This window comes from Taudactylus pleione, unplaced genomic scaffold (assembly GCF_031769625.1).
Source record: "Taudactylus pleione unplaced genomic scaffold, aTauple2 ptg000019l, whole genome shotgun sequence".
In the NCBI taxonomy this organism is placed as follows: Eukaryota; Metazoa; Chordata; class Amphibia; order Anura; family Myobatrachidae; genus Taudactylus; species Taudactylus pleione.
Window position 1 is genome coordinate 22,376,872 of NW_028284421.1, and position 17,988 is coordinate 22,394,859.

At 44.3% G+C, this 17,988-nt stretch overlaps 1 protein-coding gene across 3 annotated transcripts in view; it reads right to left on the bottom strand.

The window, feature by feature from the left end:
- Positions 1-472: 472 nt before the first annotated feature.
- The window catches only part of CSNK1G1 (casein kinase 1 gamma 1), a 108,277-nt gene continuing 90,761 nt past the window's right edge, over positions 473-17,988 (bottom strand). For 2 of the 3 annotated variants that reach the window (XM_088446029.1, XM_088446036.1), the window contains exons 11-13: positions 12,371-12,481; positions 11,345-11,451; positions 473-2,479 (exon numbers count right to left, since the gene is read on the bottom strand). In XM_088446029.1, coding sequence (XP_088302155.1) covers positions 2,422-2,479; positions 11,345-11,451; positions 12,371-12,481 — 276 coding nt within the window. In that variant the 3' untranslated portion in view covers positions 473-2,421. The remainder of the gene's footprint in view (positions 2,480-11,344; positions 11,452-12,370; positions 12,482-17,988) is intronic. The other variant, XM_088446042.1, reaches the window with a different exon arrangement.

Sequence of the window (17,988 nt, forward strand, 5' to 3'; positions counted from 1 at the left end):
TGTATTTTCACTATCAGCACTTACAAGCTTTAAATTTGCATACTGAACACAAACTATTAAAACTCATTTGCCAAACTATACAGTGATCAAATATCTGGCTGCAATGAGCCCGAACTCAAGCAAAACTGTAGTATGTGCCTTACCTAAACATGCTCATTTTGCATTAGCTGGTGAATGTAGAGATGGATATAAATAGGATGAACAGAATTTCCTAATAGGAAGCTAATTTGTAGACAGTTAAAAAGTGTAAACATTCTTCACAAAGAACAGTGTGTTCAAATCTCATTTACTGTAAATAGAACCATAATGTATTTTCAATGTGGTAACAGTTTTTCTAAATAGCAGTTCCCCAATATCAATTTTATCGCAGCTCTATTACAGGTCCACCAGAAAAGTCTTCTCCTTTGAAAATGCATTTAGCACATCCCAACTCAGATCCATAAATGTAGTAAGCTCACATTCCTCAACCAGGAACATTAAACAGACAAACATTTATTAAAGTTCTTAAAAGAAACACAAAAACAGCTTAAAAAAATCCCCTTCTAGCTACAGTGCAATGCAATACTCTAAATTAAATATACCTTGAAAACAAAAATTACAAAAAAAAACAAAACAAACAAAAGAGGGTGATCTTTGTACATTGCAGGTACATGGGAAGTTTCCTGAGGGGGTGATCCATCAATGTGGAAGAGTAGGAAACGGAAGGAGGATTAACTTAAGTCCTTGGTTCACCTCCAAAAACAAAGTAAAGCATCTTTACGAGGCATATCCTTGTGGCAATTGTTTTCAGTGTCTGGAAGTTTGAAATGAAGACAGATCAGGATAAAATAAAAGGCACTGGAGCAGTAGGGAACCTCTGTATCATACCACTTCTGGCACCCCAATCTCATCAGTGCATCAGGAATAACCATTTCTGGCTATCAAAGGCTCACAAACGGTCAACAAGCTGCAGTACAACCTACATGATGCTGGATAATGCATAATTCCCCAAATTGAGACTGAAAAGGTTAGACTTCATGGCTGGTTCTAAGCCCAGGGTAAGAGAACAGAAATGAAATGTAGAGGTCTGATTGGCTGACCTCTAAATTAGACCACAGTCATTCCTAGCATTCTGGTTTAACATCTGCTTACTTGGCGGATTGCTATATATCATGGCAATCTGAGATTTGCTTTCTTATTATATTTACATGAATACCTAGATTTCATTGTTGCATGAAAAAAAGAAAATGCATTTGCTGTGATAAAATACAAACTTGCCCATATCTACAAAAAAAAGGGGAGAAAAAACAAAACCAAAAACACTTAGAACCAGCTCTGATAAAAGATTAAACATATGCTAGAAAAAAAAATGGATTCACAGTTTTCTTCAGCCTAACTCAGTGTATACTATAGAATAGGGAAACATTTGTTGCCCTACATAATATTAAAAAATAAAAAGTATGGTTTTGTAGGAAAGGTATTGTCTACAATACCATTCTATAATAGATTAGGGAATTCTGATGGTGCCTATTAAAAAAAAAAAAGCATAACATATTCAAAAAAATCAACAATAGGAATTCAAGCATAGGGAGGTATCCCAAAAGTATTTAGTCCATTTCTCAATTTCTATCATAATTTCTTTTCCCCTGAAGCAGCAACACTAAATACTTCTCCTCAGTTTATCAGGTGTGGTCTGCTGTTTACATAAAGCTAAGCAGGAGACAAGGCTTCATCATCCTAAAACCTGAGCCCAAGCCTCGCTCTGAGGTGAACGTGCAGCAGAGCAAGAGAATGTACACATCTTACAAAAAGGTATATTTAGTTTAAAGCCAGTAGTGCAACACAGACTCCGTGAGGCATTTACCCATGCAGGAAGCAGCCCATCTACTGTGGAATGCTTTAAATTGTCTATACTTTATTTCTAAGGAAATAGAAAAGGAACATAGGGAGTTAGAAAAAAAAAATTGGGAAAATGAACTGGGTTCTTAAAATAAAAAGTAGTCAAGTTTCTGTTCACTCCGTTCCCAAGTATTGGGATGGAGGTGAAATAGAGAGCCCAGATGCAACCCCGAGCCATGGCTATAAAGGAGGGTGGAGGACTGCTGCATTCAAGCAATGGAGGGAGTGCAGTAACCAATACAGTTAATAGAAATAAATGGAAAGGGGTGGTCCCTGACAGTCCCTGTTCTGAGCCATAGGCATGCCCTCTCTCTTAGGGCTCTTGGCTCTGAGAGATCGGCATTATTGCACCTTGTCTCAGGAACCATTTGTGGGTCGGCCTTCCATTATAGCCAACGACATTCGATTTTCTGGTGTTTTTTTTCCCCCTTTGAGATTTACACCACATAGAGCCTACATCCTTTCCCCCAAAGCCCTGGAGTCATTGACACAGCGACACTGTAGACGACATTCTCAATTTCCTTCCCAGAGGATTATGGGAGTTCACTTGTGGTGTCTCTGAGAGTGGTTCTTCCTTTTTCTTTTAAAAAAACAGCAGCACCTGCCATGGAAAGAGAAACAGTAGAGATCAGAGACAGAATCCTAACCTAGATGAAATGATACCTAACTTGCTGGAGACTACAACATAAACTGTTACTTATCATAACTGAAGGTGTCTGAGAACCTTAACAACTATACCAGAATATAACCAGAAAAAAGGTGATTTATAAGAAGAATAACTTATAAAGACATAGAGTCCACTTTTCTGCTGTAAGAGCACATAGGAATAATATTTCTCCTGGAAAGTTATTTCCCCCTTCATCCCTGCAAGGGTGTAGGTCTCCTAACTTAACTCTGCACCCCTTCTAAACCAATAGACAACAAATGAAGACTGAATGCACCATGTAGGACAGTGTAGGAATGAGGAGGAACAAGAATACATGTGTTGCATGCAGACAATAAAGAGAGAGCGTGAAGAAAGGAGTAGACACCTTGGCCAGATAAAATTGGAATTTGGGTGGAAATATATGTTCTCCAATCCTACCCATTGCAAACACAACTAATTTAATACAATGTACGGTGTTCTGCTATACAACCCCAGATAGGTCTATTGCTTACTTGCACTGGAGATAAAGTTACCAATAGCACAGTGCACATGACAGTTTCCCTAAGGTCTGGAACTGCACAGAATACATTCAATCTTGTAGATTTTGACACTATAAAAGGATAATGTGTGTTTCTTGCTGAGAAAAACAAGGGTATTGGCAGGTTTTAGAGTTTCTCCACTAAAAGCTATAGCTGGCTAATACCAAACAAGTGCCTATAATAGGGTGGCATGTGAAGATACCAGTCCACTGGATCCTGCAGGAGACCAGCATTTTACTCCGTGACACCTCTGGTGCAGCAGCTCCAATCTACAAATGATCCAATAAAACTGTGGAGAAACAGAACGCTAACTGGCCAAAGAAAGCAATTATTAGTTCCAATAGTTAATAAACCACCAGTCTACAGACCTTTAAACCAGAAAATGTACTGTTATCCAACCCACTGAGCACATTTCCCTGTCAGCACCAATGTAAGCAACTTTGAGTATTTTATTTAAAGGATATTTTAATCTTTTCTAGACTTATTTTTATTTGAAGTAGTGAAACCATAGTCCCTTTTGTCATTGGAAACCTATGCTCAGCTGCTATAGCTTATTGGATAAACTCACCAACAGCAGACTCTTATATTCCCTTTATACAAATAGCCTGCATAATGTGCCAGTGCCAGACTTTAGTCCCTGAGCTGCTGATGTGAGTGATGGCCAGCCGTATGTAGACAGCATATGGCAATAAGAGATAGGGAACACACTGTAAGCTAATGCTGCATACACACGGTACGACTTGAACCACCATAGATATCACGGATAGATTTCCCGCCGATTTTGGTTGCACACACTGATAGATACCTATGATAGATATTTCAGTGAAGCTATCTTTATACAGGCAAATCTTTACAAAATCGCCCAAGTTGGCCTGCATGCATGAAAGACCATAGATATCGTTAATGCGGGAATGCGCATCATTGGTCGATCGTTCACTGCATAAAAATGAACGATATGAACGATTCATCATTGAACAATATAGTTATCGTTCAACTTGCATTTTAATCGCTACGTGTATGCGCATCATAAGCATTCAATATAATATAGTGGGGGATTTCTGGCACACTACAGCAGTTATACAGAAGGTTTCCTTAACTAAAGTACAGTCCTATGTTAGCTTTCTGTAAGCTTGATAAACTCAACAAAAATGAGCACATTCTTTAAGGTGGCCAACCAAGGGGTGATGAGATGCGGAGTGTGACTTGTGTTCTTAGCATGGATGCAATGCATCTACAAATAAAACTCAGTAACTATTTCCGCACATCAGTGGAGAGACAATTCAGCTCTACTAAAGTGTGATAAAAAAAAGGCATTACCTGGACTCCATTCACCAGGTTCATTTTTTTAATGATTTACCATCAGAGTCCTATCCATTCCAATAACCCATTTATTTAATTGAATTTGAGCACACAGAGAACTCCCTTGAAATTTAGTCTTTAGAAAAAAAATGGGAAAAAAATCCACCCCTCTTGTATCTGGATGTCCAGCGCATATCAATTACAGTTCCAACACTGGTAACGCATGTAAACGTCTGCATCCAGTGGGTAACTGGCAGTCACCTCCAACCTTTGTGCATCATATTAAGCAGCATACAAATCAACTCCAACAACACAGACTATACTTTAATAGCTTTATGTTACGTATGGTATTCACTGACATCAACGTGATGGCACACTGAGTATAAAGCTGAAGGCATGACTGGGTCGTCATTAAAGGTTTCATATGCCAAATGATTCTAAATAAGTACCGCAAATTAATGTTAGGAATATTTCTGCTGAATTTTGAAGTAAAAAGAACCATATGTCGCAACTTGTTTCCAACCTATTTGCTATCAGATTGAATTTTTCCATATCCACTGTCATCTTTATCACACAGCCTGGGCTCTCCATTTCCCCTTCCTCACTTGTACAGTAAAGTAAAGATTAGCACGCAGCCATGACAATGTTTTATTTTCATTGCAATAATGCTGCATCATTCTGCAAACCAGTTATCTACTGTAAATGCTGCAGGTTGTTGTGTTTGAAAAACGTTTCAAACTACTCCCGAGATGATGAAAAATGAATACAAATGTATGATTGCATTAACTGGAGAATATGAATTTTAGGCAATGCCCAGATGGATCCTTTTATGTATCTGAAGCACACTGATAAATGAACACAATATATTTGGATGGGTTTTGTTAGGATAAAAAAAAAAAAAAAAAAGTCACGTCTAAACTCAGCAAGAAATAAAGTGTACGGGATTAGTGGACACTAAATGTAAACAAAGTTACTAAATTAAACCATTAAGCATTGTTTTGGGTCTCAGTACATTGCTCTGTATGTACAGGTCGAACCTGGATAAGTGGGATGTCAAGGAATGGCACGTTTAGAGCATACATGGCTTCTCTCCCGGAAGTCACGGGAGGCTCCTGATTTGTCAGGTAACCCCCCTGGGAAAGTAGACACTTATCTGGCTCTGCACCCCAAAACAGCACACCTGCTTCTCCTCCCCGGCTTTCTCCTGGGGAGGAAGTGTCAGAAGTCCGCAAGTATGGTTTAGAGGTATCTCACTTATCCAGGTTCAAGTAGTGTTTGTCTGTACATGGAGTTACAGGGGTGAGAACCTCTAAGTGAGACAGACTTGTCAAAACCTGTACTAATCCCAGTTACAGAGGTTCTAAAGGCGGTCGTCTCATTTATAGAGGTCAATAAACTGCACTAAGCTCACTTAAAGAGGTCCTAACAGCAATCGTATCAGTTATAGAGGTGATTATTCCTAATAATTGAGAAAAATCAGTCTCCATTAAAGAGGTTTACCAGTCTCACTAACAGAGGTTTTTTGGTGCAAAAATGCCGGGACCTCACAATTAGTCCCTGTAATAGAGGTTTCCCACTTATCCAGGTTCGACTATGTGTGAAGATTCTCAACATGATGGCCCCAGAAAACCAACTTCAAGGCTGTACAAATGTAGTGTTCTATAGCAAAAATATCTACCCCATATATCCTGCAGGACTTAAAACTGCGTTCCTTGCTGAGTCAGGCCCTAATAAGCACGCAATCGGCCAATTGTTGCATATTACGCATGCAACGCAGTGCACTAACTAGCTACTGCGGTCAGGACTGCGATCATAGTGACTACACAGGCCCATCGCAGAGTGATTGCCAGGAAGTAACGTTTGTGGGTGGTAATGGGGTGGGGGTGTTGGCCAAACGCAGTTGCAGGGGCATACATAAAGTAGCCACTGCGATGGCCTACGCAGCCTGAGGCCTGATAGCGTGCGCTGAAGTTAGCAATTTCTGAGTAATGTCAGGGCTTGTACAAGTGTGCACGAGGCTGCAATGGTAGTCGATTGTACCAATGTTTTCGCAGTCTTGCTAAACAGTACAGATGTAAGGTAAAGTGGTCGTCCTTATGTAGTGCAGCGGCGGCATTGCGATCGCAATGAATTAACGTACTATCGCAGTTGAACTGTGTGCGTAATCACTATTGCATTCGCAGTTGCGTTCCGTAGTGAATCAGGCCTCTTAAGTCCTCCATCTTGAGATAACATTTTAAATGTAAATTGAGCACAAAAAAATTACTTACTTAAAAATTATACCTAAACAAAATCCACTTGAAATATTTTAGTAAAACCTTTTCCTCCATCCGAATAGCAGAATCTGGGTGAGGGGTGGGGGGTTGGGAGGGTCTGGTCCCTGTTACAGACATACTCATCCCCTACCAGCTCCAGCAATGCACTGCGATTAGTATTCGTTTCAATAAATGTGCCAGCTTCGGAAAGTGGCCTGACAAGGGTTACTTTCACCAAAACTGCAGGGGACACAATTGCAGTTCTACTAGGTGGTAGTGGGCTCAGCTGCTAAATAAATATTCTGAGTGGAAATCTGTTTTAAACAGTGTATATTTTAAAGGTTAACTACGTTATTGCATGCATGTTTGAGAGATAACTTCAGCAGACAAAAGCCTTTTGGAGAAAGTCTTTTACCATTGTGCATTACACCCCAGCAACTTTTCGTACTGTTCCAATTAAGTGAATACCTCATAATTTATTCTTTTTTTTTTTTTTAACACAAAATCTCTACCAGATTTGGTTAATCAAGTACTTTGATGTGTGGGCGTGCAATAATGAAAAAAAGTCTCCCTCTCAGCACACCCCAGCTCAGCCCCCTCCATACTTAACCCTCTGTTCCCAGTGCAATGATCTTCCTCTCCGGATGGTCTGCATCATTGCAGAGGCAAGAACCCTTGGGGGTGGGGGGAGTGCACCCCAGCTCTCACTACACATGATGGAGACGGGACAACCAACACAGATTATTATACAGACCCGGCCATTTACAGCTAGGGCAGGTGGGCTGTAGGGTACCAGGCTTACATGGCAGCCAAACACAATGAAGGACTTTATGGACCTGTGGATATTATAAATTCTGTCCCAATCTCTTAGTAGTAATGTTTGTACATTGACAGTATTACTGGCTCCTAGCAATTGCTACTTCAAGCTAAAAACACGTTCATTTAACTTAGTTTTCAACCATAAACACTACAAAAAAAAAAAAACAGTTTATAGATCTCATTAGGTGTTAATTAAAATAAAGAAAACGCCTACACACCACAATCAAATACTCACCCCACTATTTCGGGTAACTTTTAACCACTTTATGAACACTCAAAAGGTTTAAATTTGGTGTGCATCCTTTTTGCCTCGAACACTTAAACAGCTACAGTATATGCACCCAGTCACTTACCTACAAATGGAATTTTCTTGGTTGAAAATAAATAAGGATGTGGGCAAAACGTTTACCATTTAATTTTTCTAGCTTCTTTTCTTATTCTTAAAATTAGAGCGACCCTACTTTATCTGCCAGCACTATAGGGTACAAGGAAAAGTGCATCTAAGTGATCAGGAAACACTAGGCACAGGTCTGGTGCAAGGCCTTTGTAGCATAACAGGATTTCCTGTCCAGACTAGGAAGGAACACTTAGCATTCACATCTGAATGCTGTGTGCTGTGATTGGGGTATCCAAAACTGAATAAAACTTCACTGTTCAATGACAGCCAGTAGCATCTGTGATTAGGAGATCAAAGCCTCATTTTTCTGGCATTTTAAGATGGCAGTGTTTGGTTAACCAACCAATGTGCTGATTTGATAGGGAAGTGGTTAATTGAGTGCAATAGCTACTTTTACCCTGTAGATGTCACTATTGTTATTGATGCCTACAGAAAGCAAACAGTATATTCACTTTCATATAGATAATTATACATTTTTACTGATACTATAGAAAGAAAAATAAACTGACTATTATAGAGTGAAGGTAAATGCATGTATCATTTATGCTGTCTTTCTAATTCACATTTCCCCTTCCTCACAACTGAATGAGGATAGCTTCCCTGGTGATGCTCAGGAATATGCAGCACAACTAGTAAGTCAGTGGAACTGCATATAAACTGAATTTACATTTTTCCACATACAGTATAGTGCATAAGAAACTAGATTAAAACCACAAGCTGGCTATATGATACAATATAGTTACCAACTTTCGAACTAGAATGTTAGTACCCTTGTTTTAATCAGTGAGAATACATTTTAAAATTCGTATATAGCATATTTAAACAGAATACTATGAACCAATTCACTTCTGAAACTAATTTCTAACCCTTCCGCATTATAAGCAAGTCTTAGGCCATGTGCACATGACTATTTGTCCAGTCACCACATAATTCCAGTGTTAGTCAGGATACAGACCTTTCAGAATGATAATCAAACACCATAGAGTAACTGAATGCGAGAGTGCATGGTGGCTCACAGAAGTGAAGTGGCTGCCCGGAATGGTCACCGGTCTCTCTAAGCACAGGCACTGTGTCCTTCCATAAAGATCAATGACAATTTCTCTTCCATTCCCTTGTCAGAAAATGGAACAGAGGGGAGACTGAAATAAAGACAGCGGTGTGTGCACATGCCCTTAGCTGTACAACAGCTTATCAGGCAGGATGTTTGTGCTGGTTACAGCAGACAAGTTACAGTCACAACACAGTGAAAACCACCAGTGACCTGCTGGCAGGATGAGAGAAGGCTATTACAGTGCTACTAATGAGTGGAGAAACTCTGTTATTTAACAGTGTAGACATGGCAGTCTGCTGGTAAGTTATATGCTGTGTGTGCAATTGGGAGTAACATATGCATCACCTACAGCAACTCAATAGAACACAACGATAACTAAAATTTGGAGATTAGCTTATTCTTCCTCCCAACAAAAACTGCACAGCTGAGGCTGCAACCTGTGACAGTCCAAGCCTGTAACACCAGGAAAGCAGGCTCTTGTTATTTATTCTATAATTAGGGGCTGGGGGGCCTAATAAGCAAGGCCCTAAACAGGTAGACAAGTTAATTTCATGGGCAAATTAGAAGGGTCCTCTCCCTGGTGTGCACTCCGCAGAGAGAGACTCACCACAAGTTGAGCATTTTCACGCAGCTACAGAGTGTTAAAAGACAGAAAGAGAGAGAGAGAGAGAAAGAGAAATATTAATACACCCAAGAGACACTAGGGAGAGGATGGGGGATGCAGCCATGCAGACAACATGCCTTGCAGGTCAAATAAAGGGGTATTAAAGTCAAGAGAGGCTGTGACTGTCCAGACACTTCACAATAAACCAGCTTCCTTCTCACACAGTAATCCTTATGCTAAATAGAGACCGCAATGCCATATGATTAAAGTAATGGATATAACTGGGTGGAGAATTTATTTCTAGCCAACCCCTGCTGATTTTGAAGCGCTCAATCCAATTGTCTTAAACATAGATGTGGCATAACCAGCATGCTGATCAAATACTGTTTCTTGACAAATTCCTTTTGAGTGCACTGATGTATGCAGAACCAATTTCTAATGACCATTAACTGCATTACTCATGAAAGTTCAAAAGGGGGTCTATTCATGATGTGAATTATCAGGGTCCGAACGGACCCCGCTAATTAACATACTAACTCGACGCGAGCGCTGGAGCAATTAGTCTTTACTCTAGCGCAGACACAGCTGATCAGAAAATCAACTGTCTCCCTGAAGTGTTTCACTTCTCTTTTCGGAACAGTGAGACAAGTGCGCATGCGTGACCTAGAGGTCACGCTTGCACACAAGAGCCCCGACATCCGGCGGAAGGAGCAGAGAGATCCAAAAGGATCCCTCTTCGCAACCTGGGACTCCTTCCCATAGGAGAGGAATGCTAACCCTGAATGGGAGCATTCTCTATCGGAGGATGACGAATGCTCCCGCACACAAGCTTCGAAAATATTGTATTTTCGGAGCTTGATTAATTCTGTCTCCATACTAGTGTATGGGTACAGCGGCCCATCCTTGAGAGGAGATATCTGTGATATCTCCTGCTTTACACCTTTTTGATGAATGGCCCGATAACAATTTCTGCAACTGCAGGAGAAAATTTTAATTTTCACCTGTTTTTGTAGAAATTAAGTGATGGATGACCAGGCCCCTAATTACCACAATACATTCTAATCCCATTAGACCACAGGTTCTCAAACTCGGTCCTCAGGACCCCACACAGTGCATGTTTTCCAGGTGTCTTCACAGAATCAAAAGTGAAATAATTATAACCACCTGTGGATCTTTTAAAATGTATCAGTGAGTAATGAATACACCTGTGCACCTGCTGGGTGACCTGGAAAACATGACCTGTGCGGGGTCATGAGGACAGAGTTTGAGAACCACTGCATCTTCCAGAGATGTGTTGATGAACCCTGGCACTGGCTATTCCAGAAATCTAACTGCTACTGGCAACACCAAAAAAGTAACAAAACAAAAACGAACAAACACACCAGATGTAATAAGATGGCCAATTCTACATTATACCAAAAAATTTACATTTTGTTAAATTGAAATATAGAATTAAAGATGAAAAAGGGCAAAAGGAGAAGCAAAAGTTGTGGAGTGAGAAATCTATAAACACCCATAAGGAAAAAAACCTCTAAACCTTTTAATCATAATATAACACAGTTATTCCAACATTCAAAAAGAGCCCTAAAAAAAAGTTCTTCAAACTATAAACCTATCACCATTTACTTTACAGAGGACAATATGACAATGTTGTGGCTGTGCTGCAATCTGCATCCTTTTGAAGACTTAGCGACAACATGCGGAAAGAGCTTAAGGCGGTGATTGTGTACTGTAGGAGATATGCTGACAAATAGGCACAAAGACTGGAATGTAGATGAGGCACATGGGAAAAGGTGAAGATTGAGACACATGCAGGGCAGGAATCCTGATAGTAAAGAAGAAGGGGGGGAACATACTTAGCTTCCTCCACAACCTCCACCTCGGCCTGCGCTGTGATTGGTGCGTTGGAGTGACCACCTGTTTGGTCGTCGGCATTCAGCTGCCCATTGGTTGAACTCATCACCTGTGCCAGACAATAATAAAACATGCATTGGTTAACACAACGCAGAAGACAACTAATATACACAACTTTGTACCCTGCATGCTAGTAATAAGATTTTTTTTTTTTTTTTTACTTTGTGCTCTTAAAACAAACATATACTTGTATAAAGTAATCCGCAGTTTTCACGCAAATAGTAAATCTGCAGAAAATAGATTTGTCACTAATAAGTCATAAGAAAAATGGTGAATTAAACTAGCATAATTTTCTGTGTGTGCTTGTTATGCATCATCAGGGAGTGACAGAATATGCTGCTAACACACATTTGTAAACCAAAAATCTGCATTTATATTGGACACTAGAGCACGGGTGTATTCTCTGAAATAAAGATAACCCAACACTTCGCTGACCACTGGACAACTGGCTAGGAAGGAAGGTTGAACTTTTAGAAGTTCAGATCTCACCAATATGAGCGTAGCAGGAGACATTTTAACAAAAGTGGTGTGCTAATGTAAGGAAAACCTGAAACTATTAGACTAGATATCCAGCAATAAGTTGCCCACCTTCAGGCGACTTTTACTGGCTTGTACATCTCCTTCAAGTTTTACTATGTATTTTCCAAAGCTATGCTTTGCTCTCTCTGCATGGAATATAACCGAAAAACAAGAGAGCAGCTTTGTGTAAAATCCTAGGACAATATAGCTCTCAATATAAATACACAACTGAAAAGGACATCAGCTAACTATTTATCAAACTTTGTACAAGACCAATTCCTTACCTAACAGATGGAAACCCCCTTTAAAACATTAAATGAAGATTAATTAACATGTTATTCAATAGATTCCCAGTTACTGATACTATATACTAATTATCTGTTCTTATACACATTGTCTTAATCATTCCTCATGTGCTTGTAAAGAAAAAACCCAACATGCTCTGATACCTGCACGGATCCCCCATGCCGGTCTGATGCCAGGTGAGGTGCCAGGTATGCAGGGTGAGCCTGTCGGCCGGCTTGCAGCTCCCAAGCTCCTCGGCGGTCTGGGGCGCCCGTCTGCGCAGAGGCATTAGGAAGCATGCGATTGCGAGGTGTGGAGGAGAAGGGGATTTGGGGAGAAGGAGGTCAGCCAGCCAAAGCAATGGAAACAGATCACTGTGTTAGTGAGGGTGAGTAGAAAGCCAAGCTATGGCCGCGTGCTGCAAGCAGAGCAATATACACAGCCCTCTCCGTACAGAAAAAGAAAACATGTACATTGTGCTTTCTCCGACGAGAGGGCTGGTAAAGCAGTGTAAACACATTATAAATTCACAAAAGTAATGGAATAGTAGAAAGATTTGTTTCACAAAGCTCCAAAGCATCAGACCAAATGGTATTAGTAATACAATTTAAAAGCTACATAAAATAAACTCAAATGTCAATTAAAAGCCCCACAGGAGAACTGAGTAATAGACAAAAACAGACACTTTTTCAAAACTGGTAATATTCCAGTATTTACCAGTTATCAACTTGCAAAGGTTGAGAGTTAGAAAATATGAGATATGGTAAGAACTTACCCTTGTTATCTCTATTTCTACGAAGTCCATAGGGTTCCACAGGATACCTTGGGGGTATAGGTGTGACGTCAGTCGCAGGGCACCAAAGAGTTAAGCTTTCAGCCTCCCAGGATGCACTAGGTCCCCCTCCTATACCCCGCCCCCGGGCCAAGGCACCTCAGTTAGTTACCAAGCCATAGGCCGGAGGAGGAGAAGGAAGAGAGAGAACAAAGATCTGGACACATACAAGAATCACATTCTCACCAGAGGGAGACGGAAAACCGGTGACCAGAGCAAAGCCCATCTGCAACACAGGTGCGACAGGGCGGGAGTCCTGTGGAACCCTATGGACTTCGTAGAAATAGAGATAACAAGGGTAAGTTCTTACCATATCTCATATTTTCTACTTCAGGGTCCATAGGGTATCCACAGGATACCTTGGGGATGTCCCAAAGCAGTATCCTTTAAGGGTGGGGACGCTCCTGTGCAGAAAGGAGAATCCGCCGCCCGAAGGAAGCATCCTGAGAGGCGAAGGTGTCAAACCTGTAATACCTCACGAAGGTATGGACAGAAGACCACGTAGCAGCCTTGCAGATCTGAACTGCCGAGGCACCACGTCGAGCTGCCCACGAAGGACCCACAGACCTAGTGGAATGAGCCTTCAGAGAAGGAGGGACCGGTAGGCCTTCATGAAGATAAGCTTCAGAAATAGCCATACGGATCCAGGCTGCCAAAGTTTGCTTTGAAGCAGGCCAACCCTTTTTACGGAAGCCAAAGAGGACAAACAAAGCGTCCGACTTCCTAAACGAAGAAGTGCGGTCAACATAAGTCCTTAAGGCCCGCACAACATCCAAAGAGGCCTCACCCACGGAAAGACCCGGTGAGTTAAAGGCCGTAACAACTATTTCCTCGTTAATATGAAACTGGGAAACAACTTTGGGAAAAAACTCGGGCCGAGTGCGGAGCACTGCCCTGTTCCCATAAAAAACCAAGAAAGGGGGTCTACAAGAAAGAGCCCCTAACTCAGAAACACGTCTGGCTGAAGCAATGGCCAGAAGGAAAACAGTCTTAGCTGTTAGCCATTTAAGATCCACTGAGCCCAGTGGTTCAAACGGCGGTCCTTGGAGAGCCCTCAGGACCACAGCCAAATCCCAAGGCGCCACAGGTGGAACAAAGGGCGGCTGAATGCGGAGAACACCCTGCATAAAGGTGCGCACATCCGGGATTGTAGCAATCCTACGGTGAAACCAGACAGATAGGGCCGAAACCTGTACCTTCAAAGAAGCAAGGCGAAGCCCATGATCTAGTCCCGCTTGCAGGAAGGCGAGAATCCGAGACAGACGAAACTCCCGCGGTGCATAACCTCTCGGTCGACACCACTGGAAGAACGTATGCCACACGCGATGGTATATCCTCGCGGAAGACGGTTTCCGAGCTCGTAACATGGTACGCACCACAGAGCTGGAAAACCCCCGGGACCTCAGCATGGCCGTCTCAACAGCCACGCCGTCAAAGACAGCCGAGTCAGGTCCGGGTGAAGGCAAGGACCCTGAGACAGAAGGTCCGGTCGTAGAGGCAACCGCAGAGGAATGTCCACGGACAGACCCTGAAGGTCTGAGAACCAGTGCCGTCTGGGAAACGCGGGAGCTATCAACAGGAGCGTCCCTCCTTCCTGTTTGAATTTCCGGATTACCCGTGGAAGAAGGGAGACCGGAGGGAACAGGTATGCGAACCGGAACGTCCACCGGACGGACAGAGCATCCACCAGAGACGCCCCTTCGTCTCTTGTGCGAGACCCGTACACCGGCAACTTGTTGTTGTGCCGGGACGCCATGAGGTCGATTTCTGGAAGACCCCACCTGTCCACCAGTAGTTGAAAAACATCCGGGTGCAGGGTCATTCCCCCGGATGAACGTCCTGGCGACTTAGAAAGTCCGCCTCCCAATTGAGCACTCCCAGGATGAAGACCGCTGATATGGCCGGAAGATTGCGCTCCGCCCAAACCAGGATCCGAGAGACCTCTACGAGAGCCGCCCGACTGCGAGTTCCTCCTTGCCTGTTTATGTAGGCCACGGTGGTAGCGTTGTCCGACTGGACCTGCACCGGGCGACCCTGGAGAAACCGCTGTGCCTGCTGGAGAGCATTGAAGACCGCACGGAGTTCCAAGATATTTATTGGAAGCTCCGCTTCTGTCGGCGTCCACCTGCCCTGGAACAAGTGTGGACCCGAAACTGCTCCCCAGCCCCGAAGACTGGCGTCCGTTGTCAACAGGACCCAATTTGGAACCCAGAACGGACGTCCCTTGTTGAGGTGGGTCGTCTGTAACCACCACGTAAGGGACAGGCGAACCTCCTGGGTGAGCACAATCGTCTGGGACTTCAGAGACTGAGTCAGCCCGTTCCACTTGGACAGGATCAGGTGCTGCAGAGGTCTGGAGTGAAACTGGGCGTATTCCACCATGTCGAACACCGACACCATGGAGCCCAGTAACCTCATCGCCGAGTGTAAGGACACCCGGCGGCTGTGCAGACAACTGCGCACCCTTGACTGTAAAGCAGAGATCTTGTCCTCCGTCACGAAGATCCTTTGCTGTCCCGAGTCCAATAAGGCTCCAAGATGCCGAATCCTCCGAGACGGGATTAGAGTGGACTTCTGCCAGTTGATTAGCCAGCCGTGCCGTTGCAGCAGTGCAATGGTCAGGTCCAAGTGGCGTAACAGGAGCTCTGGAGATCCTGCCACCAATAACAGGTCGTCCAAATACGGCAACATGCGGACTCCCTGCAGCCGCAGAGAAGCCGCCATGACCGCCATCACCTTGGTGAAAACACGTGGTGCTGTTGCCAGGCCAAAAGGTAACGCCCGAAACTGGAAGTGGTCGCTGCTGATTGCAAACCTGAGGAACTGTTGATGGCGCCAAAGAATAGGGACATGCAGGTAAGCGTCCTGTATGTCCAATGACACCAAGTAGTCCCCAGGTTCCAGCGCCAGAATGATGGACCGTAGGGTCTCCATCCGAAACTTCGGGACCCGCAAAGACTTGTTGAGTGCTTTGAGGTTGAGTATCGGACGATATGACCCATTGGGTTTCTGTACCAAAAATAGATTTGAATAGAAACCCTGGCCCCTCTGGGAGAATGGAACCGCCACTATAACTCCAGCCTGGAGCATAGTGTGCAATACCTTCCGCAGCTCCGTAGCCTTGTTCCGGTCTGATGGGAGACCCGTGGTGAAGAAGCGAGCCGGGGGTCTGTGCCGGAAGGAGAGGGCGTATCCGTGGGAAACCACCTCCAGAACCCAAGTGTCTGTCGTAGTGGTCGACCAACACTGGGCGAACTGTAGCAGGCGGCCTCCCACCCTGGGATCCCCCAAAGGGAGGCCCCCAAAGGGAGGCCCGTCAGGCCGCAGGCTTGTCATCTGGCTTGGGGGCCGGACGTCTGGTACTCCATGCCTGCTTCCGGGGCTTGACCGATTTCTTAGGGCCAGCCTGTCGAGGAAACGACTGTGGTTTGGGCCTGCCCTGGGCCCTAGATGACCGAAAGGACGATGGTCCCGAACCAGAAGGAGCAGCGGCCGACGGGAGACAGGCAGATTTGGCTGCCGCCAGCGTGGCCACAATCTTATCCAGATCCGGACCGAAGAGAACTTCTCCGGTAAACGGCAACGCTTCCAGACCTTTCTTGGAATCTGCGTCCGCCTTCCAGGATCGCAGCCACAAGGTGCGACGAGCAGCTACCGCTGCTGAAGAAATTCTAGACACCAGAGTACTAATGTCTAGAGCCGCCTCGTTGATGTAGGTGGCCGAATCACGGAGATTGCCAATCAACTCCGCCTGATCGGCCGGACAGTCGGATTCAAAAGAAGCCTCTAATGAATCCGCCCAGCGCTCCATCGCTCTGGCAACCCAGCAAATGGCCATAGCCGGCCGTGCTGCCCCCCCTGCAAGGGAATAAGCGGACTTCAGGCAGATTTCTACCTTGCGGTCCGTAGCATCCTTAAGGGAGGACATGGATGGCATCGGCAATGTGGCACTACGGACAAGACGGGTCACGTGAGAATCCACCTGTGGAGGGGATTCCCACTTCGCAAAATAATTATCCGCGAACGGATAAGCCACCGCCAGGCGTCTCTGCGGCTGGTATCTTTTGCCAGGTTGTTTCCACGCCTCCTCTAAATGGTCCACCAACTGACCCGAAAGAGGAAAGACTGTGGCATCGCCCTTCACATCTTTGAAAAAGGCATACTTAGATTTAGCCGCTGGGGGAACTTCGTCCTCAATCACCAAGGCTGTGCGGACCGCCCGAATAAGTCCAGGAATATATACCTTGGACTTAGCATCAGCGTCCTTAGTATGGAGAGGTTCCTGATCGTAAGGATCTAGAATCTCCCCATCATCAGACGTCCCTTCGTCATCCTCATAAGGAGCGGACAGAGACGCCACCGGCCTTTTATGAGACCGCATCACAGACTCCCCTTGCAACACATCCGACAAGTGCTGTACAGAACTCGTCAGGGAGTTAACCCACGCTGGCTCCTGAGAACCCAGGAGCGGGGAAATAGGGAGACTGTGGGGTACCACCAATTGTCGTGGGAACCCCTGCATGGGTGACGACACCACAGACTGCTGGGACAAACCCATCGGAGTAAACGCGGGCTGCGGAGCTAACTGGCCCACTAAAGCTGTTAACGCCTGAGCGAAACAAGCCCAGGGCGGCTCCTGTACCGGTGCTGTAACCGTAATAGGCCGCGCCATGGACAAACACTGCCGGCAAAGGCCCTCCGCGCTACCCTCCCCCTCCGCTAACGGTACTTTGCACGTGGTACACTGTAGCCGGAGGGGAAAATCACTTTCAGACATGATGGCACCACGTATGTGACCTCTCTCACCAATTAAGTATTAAATAGGCGAGAGACCACCCTGCAGCACCACACCGCAAGGGCTTTAGCAGAAAGAACAGGGACAGTAATAAAGCTGACAGTTTAGAGAAGAAAAGATTACAGGCAGCAGCGCTAGCACAGTCACATACAATG